Source organism: Somniosus microcephalus, chromosome 7, assembly GCF_052327205.1.
Source record: "Somniosus microcephalus isolate GS21.2 chromosome 7, FLI_Smic_1.0, whole genome shotgun sequence".
Taxonomy (NCBI): domain Eukaryota; kingdom Metazoa; phylum Chordata; class Chondrichthyes; order Squaliformes; family Somniosidae; genus Somniosus; species Somniosus microcephalus.
In genome coordinates, this window is record NC_140993.1 from 43460909 (window position 1) to 43471533 (window position 10625).

The 10625-nt window shown below is 45.5% G+C and overlaps 1 protein-coding gene across 8 annotated transcripts in view; it reads left to right on the plus strand.

Annotated features, from left to right (window-relative positions):
- Nucleotides 1–10191, plus strand: part of adgrb1a (adhesion G protein-coupled receptor B1a) — a 658584-nt gene extending 648393 nt beyond the window's left edge. For all 8 annotated transcript variants that reach the window (XM_085992449.1, XM_085992450.1, XM_085992451.1 and 5 more), the window contains 2 exons: nt 422–475; nt 9262–10191. In XM_085992449.1, the coding sequence (XP_085848575.1) occupies nt 422–475; nt 9262–9456 (249 nt within the window). In that variant the 3' untranslated portion in view covers nt 9457–10191. The remainder of the gene's footprint in view (nt 1–421; nt 476–9261) is intronic.
- The last annotated feature ends 434 nt before the right edge of the window (nt 10192–10625 follow it).

Genomic DNA, 10625 nt, shown 5'->3' on the forward strand with positions numbered 1-10625 from the left:
TAAATCATACTGAAAGGTTCCTCGTGATATTTTAATTAGTATATTTGAAAGGACATTGTCACTGACTTGTAGCTCAGTCCAGGAGAAACAAACTATGACACTGGCCACTTGAGTCTGTCAGTTTCCAGGACACGATCTGCATGCTAAAACTTCAATTTGAAGATCAGATCAAATCAAAAATGTGCAAATTACTGAGTTAGTGTAGAAATTGCTGCAGATTCAATACCTTATTGCCATTGCTGGTTCCCGCCCCCATCCTCCCAAGTTTGGCTAGTGTTTGGATACTGATAGATGCCTGTTGCTATTGCTTCTCTAACAGACTATTGTAGTTTAGGTGCTGATTGTTAATACTGTAGTAATATTGCCTGTCAATACTGCACTGCACTTTTAGTTTTTAGAATTGTTTTTTTTTTATTAACAGGCAGTGAAACGATGGAGTGTTTCATCAGCAGGAAGTGATAAAACCAATCTCAGTGTAAGTACGGTGCTTTCTAACTGAATTATTCGTCATCCTCGGTTCCGAGCGTCTGCCTAATGCAATTAACTGTTCACTGTATTCAGGTTGTCTCTAGCACAGTGCTCAGTGGAATGGCCTGGTAACTGCAGAGTTTTCTCAATGGGAGTCCTGGAACTCAATGATTTCACAGCAATACACTCTATGTGCCATGGACTAAATACAGAGAGAACAGCTTTAATGGAAAGATGCATCTGACAGAGGTCGCGACAGACAGCTAACCTTCACTTATGTTTGTTTACGAGACCCTCTTTGTGGTCTACACTTGATTTCTGTAATCACTTAAGCTTTGTGCTTGCCTGCTTTCCTTCCTCATTTTTTGACAATCGCACAGAAACGTTGGGCTGGATTTTACCAACCTTCAGTGGGTTCGTGGCGGGTGACGTTGGTGGTGGGTCCCAGCCCCACTGCCGACTCCAGCCTGCTTTGTAGAATGAATTTACCGTGATTGGGCTTGTTAAGCCAACCCAGTGCGTTTCCCGGCCAATTGAAGAAAGCGGGTCTGATGACGTAATTTGATGACGCATCATCAGCCGGTTTCCTTAAAGGGACCACGCGCAAATTTATTTTGACATTTGTGTTGTCAGTGTTCTACAGCATTGAGGTGCTGCAAACACTGACGAGCACTGCACAGAGGTGCACTACTGCACCCAAGCTCTCCCATGACTCCCTCCATAAGCATACAGGGAGGTCTTCCCTTCCCATGGGTGGAGAAGACCTCCCGAGAATATCAACACAGCCTGGTTTCACATTGCACAGGAGGGCGCAAGCAGGGATGTGGTCAGGAGGACCTGGGTGCAGTGTCGCAGACGTTTCAATGATCTCAGTAGATCATGAAACGTTAGTACAAAGGCACACTCAACCTCATCCTGCTGTGCCTTTCATCACATCGCCATCACTCTGCCTTCCCTACCCGACTCCTGCACATCCTTACTCACACCAACTTACCTTGCACCTCCACCCATCCCTCTCTATCAACATTATCTCATCCCCATCTCACTAGCCACCCCTCACCCTCATCCTAGTCCAATCATACCAACTAACAACACACAAGGGTAGGCACTTGGGTATTTTATCCAATGTTCATGTAAAGTTTCTGTTAATGTACTGTCAAACATTGAAACCTTTATTTTGAACACTTTGCGTTCTTGCACAGATTTGTGTGCGCCTTTGGAAGTGGCTTAGTGAGTTGCAGTGAATGGTGAGAAATAACGATCCCCCCCCCACCCTTGCAATGGTGATGAGTGTGAAAGGAATGGCTTGGGCATTACATAGGATATACAGCACAGAAACAGGCCATTCGGCCCAACCAGTCCATGCTGGCGTTTATGCTCCACTCGAGCTTCCTCCCACCTTCCCTCATCTAAATCTATCAGCATAACCCTCTATTCCCTTTTCCCTCATATGGTTGTCCAACCTCCCCTTAAATGCATCTATACTATTCGCTTCAACCACTCCCTGTGGTAGCAAGTTCCACATTCTCACCACTCTCTGGGTAAAGATGTTTCTTCTGAATTCCCTATTGGATTTCTTGGTGACTATCTTATATACATGGCCTCTAGTTATGTTCTTCCCCACAAGTGGAAACATTCACTCTGTATCCACTCTGTCAAAACCTTTCATAATTTTAAAGACCTCTATTAGGTCACCCCTCAGCCTTTTTTCAAGAGAAAAGAGACCCAGCCTGTTCATTCTTTTTTGATATGTATACCTTCACATTTCTGGTATCATCCTTGTAAATTTTGTCTGCACCCTTTCCAGTGCCTCTATATCCTTTTCATAATATGGCGACCAGAACTGTACGGTGTGGTCTAACCAAGGTTTGATACAGGTTTAGCATAACTACTTTTCAATTCTATCCCTCTAGAAATGAACCCTAGTGCTTGGTTTGCTTTTTTTTATGGCCTTGCTAACCTGTGTCGCAACTTTTAGTAATTTGTGTATTTGTACTCCGAGATCCCACCTAGACTCGCACCCTCCAAATAATAAGTGACCTCCCTATTCTTCCAACCTAAATTTAATACCTCACATTTATCTGTGTTGAACTTCATTTGCCAATTATATGCCCATTCTGCAAGTTTGTTAATGTCCTCCTGTAATTTGTTGCAGTCTTCCTCAGTATTGACTAGCCCCCCCCCCCAAATTTGGTGTTATCCACAAATTTAGAAATTATGTTTTTGATTCCAAAGTCTGAATATTTAATGTAAATTGTGAACAACAGTGGTCCCAGCACTGATCCTTGTGGAACACCACTATCCTACCTTCTGTCACTGTGAATAGCTACCCTTTACCCCTACTCTCTGCTTTCTGTCTTGAAGCCAGCTAGCTATCCATTCTGCTACTTGTCCCCTGACTTCGCATTCTCTGACCTTGTTCATCAATCTATTATGGGGTACCTTATCGAAGGCCTTTTGAAAATCTAGATAAATTACATCTACTGCATCACTATTGTCTACTCTCTTACCTCTTCAAAAAATTCAATGAGGTTGGTCAAGCAAGGCTTTCCCTTTTGAAATCCATGCTGACTATTCCTTATATTTTTGGTTTCTAGATGTTCTGTTTTCTCCTTTTACAGTAGTAGGGATTCCATTATTTTTCCTACCACCGATGTTAAGCTGACTGATCTATAATTCCCTGGACATGTTCTATCCCCCTTCTTGAATATAGGTATTACATTAGCTATCCGCCAGTCTTCTGGCACTACACCCTTTTCTAACTAATTATTAAATATGTGTAGTAATGCCTCTGCTATCTCTTCCGTTGATTCTTTTAAAATGCGTGGATGCAATCCATCCGGACCAGGGGTTTTATCCTCTTTGAGTTTGATTAGTTTATTTAATATATTCCCTCTTTTTATTTTAAATGCACTTATCTCATTACTAATCTCATCATCTAATGTCATGTTCACCTGTTCTATCTCTCTGATAAATACTGAAGCAAAATAATGATTTAATATTTCTGCCAGCTCTCTATCGTTACCTGTGGTATTAACCTGTCTATCCCTTAATGGCCCTATTCCCATCCCAATCTTCCTTTTTTTTGATTTGCCTGTAAAATATTTTACTGTTTTGTTTTATGTTCCTTGATAATTTAATTTCATAGTTCCTCTTTGCCTTCCTAATTGTTTTTTTGACTTCTCTCCTAATCTCTTCGTATTCTCCCTCATCATGCACTCCCCTGCTATCTATGTACTTAATGTATGCCTCTTTTCTAACCCTCAATTGTTCCCTTATTGCTTTATTCATCCATGGAGTCTCATTAATGTTTAGTTTGTTCTTTCCTTTTAGCGGAATATATTGTTCCTGCACACTGTTGAACACCGTTTTATTTGTTTCCCATTGCTGTTCTACATCGTTGTTTGCCAATACAGGTAGACTATCCTTTATCCGAAAACCTCGGGACCAGCCGAGTTTCGGATAAAGGAGAATTTCGGATTTCGGAAGGTGGGTTGGCGGGGGTCGGCGGGGGGTCGTGCGCACGACTTACGCTGACGCTCAGCGTAAGGTCGGCGGGGGTCGGGGCCGGCGGGGTCCGCGGGGGGGGTCGGCGGTTGGCGGGGTACGCGGGGGGGGTCGGCGGTTGGCGGGGTCGGCGGTTGTCGGGGCCGGCGGGGTCCGCGGGGGGGTCGGCGGTTGTCGGGGTCGGCGGTTGTCGGGGCCGGCGGAGTCCGCGGGGGAGTCGGCGGTTGTCGGGGCTGGCGGGGTCGGCGGTTGTCGGGGCCCGCGGGGGGGTCGGCGGTTGGCGGGGTCGGCGGTTGTCGGGGCCGGCGGGGTCCGCGGGGGAGTCGGCGGTTGTCGGGGCTGGCGGGGTCGGCGGTTGTCGGGGCCGGCGGGGTCGGCGGGGGGTCGTGCGCACGACTTACCCTTTATCCGAACTTCCGAAACCGGAACCCTCTAAAAACCGAAGATTTTTTCGTTCGTACGCACGACTTACGCTGAATGAAAAAACCTTCGGTTTTTAGAGGGTTTCGGTTTTCGGAAGTCCGGATAAAGGGTAGTCTACCTGTATTGTTGCCCATTTTATTTTCCCAAGTTCTATTCTCAGCCCCTCAAAATCAGCTTTCCTCCAATCTATTAACCGGGTTTTCATCATACTTATGTCCTTCTCAAATTATCATCTTAATGCGTATTATATTATGGTCACTATTACCTAGATGTTCCCCTACTTTTACTTCTCTTATCTGCTCTGGTTCATTTCCCCATTGCTAGATCCAATAGCGAATCCTCCCTTGTTTGGCTTTTTACAAATTGGGTTAGCAAGGAGTCCTGTACACATTGTAGGAACTTCATTCCCTTATCTCCTTTACCTACCTCTTCTGTCCAATTAATATCGGGGTAGTTGAAATCCCCCATGATTATTATTCAATGTTTTTTACTCATTTCCCTATTAATGTGATTGATCCTTTGTTATCTTTTATCTCTCCATATGGATTCTATTTTTGTCTTGCTGATAGCTGTGTCACTTTTTTCTACTGCTATTATGTTATCCCTAATAAGTACAGCTACTCCACCTTCCCTTTTTCCCTCTCCGTCTTTTCTAAATATGTTATACCCTGCAATGTTTAATTCCCAGTCCTGATTTTTCTGTAGCCGTGTCTCAGTAATCCCTACTATGTCTGGTTCCTCGCAACGCATGATTGCCTCCAGCTCCCCTGTTTTATTACAGACACACTGTGCATTGCTGTACAGACAGTTTAACTCATTTTTAATAGGATTTCCTCTCACTTAATATTTAACCACCTTTTTAGACTCCTGTTCTATAACCCCAGGTATTCCCTTACCATCAATGTCCTCCTTTACTTTATTCTTTCCTATGCTCTCTTTTCCTGTTTTGTTTATATTTATGCTGGTTACGTTTCTTGTAGATCCCTCGCCCCATCTTAACAGTTTAAAGCCTTTGCCACCTCCCTATTTACCCTTTTTGCTAGGACACAGGTCCCAGCCTGGTTCAGGTGGAGCCTGTCCCATTGGTACAGCTCCTTCCTGTCCCAGAACTGGTGCCAGTGCCCCATGAAAAGGAACCCCTCTTTCCCACACCAGCCCTTTAGCCACGCGTTAATTCTCCTGATCTGTCTGCTTCTATGCCAATTTGCACGTGGCTCGGGCAATAATCCAGAGATTAATACCCTCGAGCTCCTGCTTTTTAATTTAGAGCCTAACTCCTTCAGCAGGATCTCATCCCTGTTCCTACCAATGTCGTTTGTTCCAACATGGACCATGACAACTGGATTTACCCCCTCCATTTCCAAGTTCCTCTCCAGCTGCCGTGCGATATCCCTTACCCTGGCACCGGGTAGGCAACACATCCTTCGGGATTCTCGTTCTTGGCTGCAGAGGATGCTATCTATCCCCCTAATTATAGAGTTCCCTATCACTACCACATTTCTATTCTGTTCTTCCCACCCCTTGGACAGCCTTCTGAGCCACGGTGCCTTGGTCTGCATTGTGGCTACCCTCCCTGCAGTCTTTCTCTTTGTCCTCACAGGTAGCGAGTACATTGTACCTGTTGGACAGGACCAGTGTCTGCGGGACCTCCTTCTCAACCTCTCCTACATCCCGGCTACCCGTCTCCCTAACAGTCACACCCTCCCTTTCCTGAACCTGTGCTTTCCTCTGGATTTGGGATAAAACTGTCCAGAAATTCCTCCTCCACCCTTCTGTGTCAGTGTCTCCAACCCGCACTCCAGCTCAATGACTCTGAGCTGGAGAGATTTGAGATGAAGACATCTCCTGTAGATGTGTTTGCTCGGGACAGTCTCGCTGTCAACAAACTCCCACAAACTGCAGTCCAGACACACAACCTGCCCTGCCCTATCTTAGTCTAGCCTTATTTTATTTATTTAATTAGTTCAAGTCTTTATTCAACGATTATTTATAGTTATATTAATTAGTTTAACTAGTTAAGCTATAAATTTAATACAGTACGTTATAGTTTACCGCTCCTAGTTTAAACCACTGTCCTAGATTAGAGAGAAAAAAAAGTTAACACTCACCAACCAATCACCTACCTGCTGTCCTGTGACGTCACTCCTTGATTTTTATTATTTTTGCTCTCTCTCGCTCCCGCTCTCTTTATCCCCCCCGCTCTGGCTGGTCTCGCTCTGGGCTCGGGCCTCGGGTCGGCGCTCCCTTTATCCCCCCCCCCGCTCTTGCTCTGGCCTCGGGTCACCGCTCCCTTTATCCCCCCTGCTCTGGCTGGTCTCGCTCTGGTCTCGGGCCTCGGGTCGGCGCTCCCTTTATCCCCCCCCCAGCTCTCGCTCTGGTCTCGGGCCTCAGGCCTCGGGTCGGTGCTCCCTTTATCCCCCCGCGCTCTCGCTGGTCCCGCTCTCGCTCGGGCCTTGGGTCACCGCTCCCTTCACCCTCCTGCCGCCCACCCCCCCGCTCTCGCTGATCCTGCTCTTGCTCTGGTCTCGGGCCTCGGGTCCCTGCTCCCTTTATCTCCCCGCGCTCTAGCTGGTTGCGCTCTGGTCTCGGGCCTCGGGCCGCTGCTCCCTTTATACCCCCCCTGCTCTCGCTGGTCCCGCTCTCGCTCTGGTCTCGGGCCTCGGGTCACCGCTCCCTTTATCCTTCACCCCCCCCCCCCCGTTCTCGCTCTGGTCTCGGGCCTCGGGTCACCGCTCCCTTCATCTCCCCCCCGCCCCCCCCTCGCTCTCGCTGGTTGCGCTCTGGTCTCTGGCCTCGGGTCACTGCTCCCTTTATCCCCCCCCCCTCTCTCTTGCAATGGTCTTGGGCCTCGGGTCGCCGCTCCCTTTATCCCCCAACCCGCTCTCGTTGGTCCCACTCTCGCTCTGGTCTCGGGCCTCGGGTCGCCGCTCCCTTTATCCCCCAACCCGCTCTCGTTGGTCCCACTCTCGCTCTGGGGTTGCTTTATGGTGTTGGTGTGGTACCAACCTGGCACATCATGTGGCATCCAGGGTGTACAGCATCAAGTGAAGTAAATCTGGCCATGGTGAGGCCATCCCTGGCCTCCTGGGCAGCAATGTGGTCGGGTGCTGATGCCCTGTGTCCTTTGTTGAATCAGTTGATTGCAGAGAAGGTTGGTGGTGTTGTTGGTGCTGCTGGTGTTGGGGCTGACTGTAGTGGGATTCTGAGGACCAAGGTGAGCGAGTGTAAAATGCACCAAAGCTGATGGAATAGATGGCAGGTGAAGTAGAGATAACAGAAACGATCTGTCAATGGTGGGAGAGGTAATGAGGTCAGACTGGATGAAGACTTGTGTAAAGTCTAGCAGCATTCTGAATCTAGTGGCAGTGCAGTTTAGAGAAGCTAGTGGCTAAGGAAACATTTCTCAATCAGCTGGGAGCTTTGACTTGACATTTGAAGCTATCAGCTCATCAGCTGATTCAATAGCTAGTGACCTCCCGCCTCAGCTTCACAGACGAGGGCTAGGCACAGCGGGAAACTGGTGGGCGACATGTCAAATTCAAAAAGGGAAAAAAGCATTGATAAGTGGCTGTACACAAGCCACTAATGATTTAAGTTGCCTCTTCCGCCGCTGCATGTCAGGTCTGCTCAGCGTTGACTGACCCGACATTTGGTAAAGGCGCATGGCGACGGGTTGACAGCGGGGTCTCCCCCATTGTTATGGTCTACCCAATTTATTTAATCAACTGAAAGAAAGTTTCATGAAACCACTTCTTGACCCATAAAGGTAATAAAGTGAAATTAATTAAAAGTATCCCAACCTTGCAGCTTACATTGTTTTGCACTGACTTGCTGCTTACCACAGATGACATTACAAGGCCCCATGGAACATTAAAGGTTACATAATGAATTAGATATAGAGTAAAGCTCTTGGGATCTTAAACAGCAGTCAGCTGTGTTTCAAAATGGAAGTTTTCTACAAGTTTATGATTAATTCGGCTGTTTTTCTTTCAATGTCCCATCAGTGTTGCTTAATTCCAATTTCCGAAGACCCAGCAGAAATGGCTTCACTGAATAACCGTGCAATGTGGTGCCAAATCAGGATAAGTTTTCTGGTTACTAGGTTTCTGAATTGAGCTGCCACTTTGGGTTGTTACTGCTGTCGGGGTGGATGGGGGGTTGGGAGCGGGCACAGAGACTGAGACAAATTGAAACTGAGGTTGTAAAGTGAACCAACCTTGTTCAGTGTTCTAATATAGGAAACCACCAAGCCAAATCCTAGAGAGACTTTAGTCAAAATGACAAAATATGTGGGCCTGGAGTTTCCGTCACAGTTGCGCCCAGAGACGCACGTAACCTGGGCATAAACCAATTACGTGACCTAACAATTGCAGACTTTTAGGCCCAAGTAAGTTACGCACGTAACTACAATATGCCCAAGTCTCCTCGATCATTTACGTCCGTCCATCGGACCTTCCGTCCGAATTAATCTCTGCCGCAAAACTGGCCTCGTCCCCAACTCTCAACTGCAAAGGTATTTACTTAGTCACAGTAGCAGAGGGACCGTTTTGCTCCCGGGAACATTTGGTTATCTCTGTTTACGCATTTCAGGAACCGACACCACTCGCACAGATCTTGCGCAATGCAAAAGCAGCTTTAAATAGAAAGATAGCATTCAGTTCCAATGAAGCTTTCCAGCTGAAAGATTAATCTTTCTCCTTCAGATGCTAATCGGTCTACTGTGTACTTTCAGAATTTTCTGCATCTATCTCAGTCCCACTCTTGCTTGGTGTTATGTGATTAGAATGAACTTTGATTGGAATTCTGGACTTGGGTTCCCCTGGACTTAACTGCAATTAATAAGCTGCCCAATTATCCCAACAGCAAGAGAAGCAGACTCCAATCAAGCGGCCTTGGGAAGGAATCCGAAAGATGCAGTCTCCACCTACATGGATAAAAAAGGAACTGGATCCCACCCAACAGTCTCCCTTGGAAATGAGAACAGTGGAATGGGAGAAAACGGGGGCGACGATACCACTCGGTGGACAGGACATCATTGACCTTCAGACTGAAGTCTGACCTGAGGAGTGACCTTTTTTTTTTATTTTAAAACAGATTGGTTTCTTTTGAAACCTTATTACAGTACAGATATCTTGTTCTCAGAGAGATATTGTTTTAAACCTTGTGATGCAGTCAGCGTCGTGTTGTCTCACTGCGGTGAGAAAACACGTTAGCGTACACAGTAACCGTAGTCCAGAAACTCTTATCAAAGACAGTAATGGGCAAATATATATATATATAAATATATATATAAATATATAAAAAAGACAAGTAACTTCAGTTTAGTGTTGATTGCTTGATATGCAAGCATTTTTTGCATCAAAATTTAATGGCATTTTCTTGTCATATTGTGTATTATATTAAAAAAATGAAATTTCAAACAGTAAATACAATGAACATACTTAAAAAACTGTGATGTACCTGTCAAGATTTTAGATATATAAATTGAAAGCACAAGGCCTTGGCTGCCCTGCTGTATAATATGTAATTATTACACCTATTGACTTTTAGCTTAAATATCTTTCTACTGTGTTTAATTTCCTGTTAAGTTAACAGACTTTAACAGTGTTATGTACAATGACAGAGTAAAGCTAATGTTATGCCATGTGTTTAATAATCGTTGACCTTTGGAGATTCTACTTTTATGGTTGGTTAAACTGGTTCTGGTTTCCTATATCTGTGTTTGTCAGTTTTATGTACAGTTTTCAGAGCACAAAATGAATGTCTCCTTTCTAATAAAAGTGTAAACTATAAGCAGCATACTTATTAAAGCTCGTCATAACGGTGCAAGAAAAATCAGAGACTGAGATTATCTAAAACCTAGACCTGCAGGAGTCTAAACTTGCCATTTTTCTCGTGGTGCGATCAAATGTTATGCAGAATCGTTTGTTACTGAAAGACTATCTCGCAGTACAGAAAGAACTATTTGCTCATTAAGCCTGTGCCAGTTCTGTGAAAGAGCTATCTTCTTAGCCCCATTTCCCAGTCTTTAGATGACTTCTTAAAATGGATATTTTTACCAATGCTGCTGTAATATACACTGGCAAGACATTTTCCCTATAATCTTCTGGCAATTAATTCAATCTGTAGTAAGACGACCTCTCCAACTACCGAGTGAGTATAATATATTGTTTGGTATGGTAATTAACCATACAGACCTGGAGGGTCCGAGCTCGAGTCACTAATCT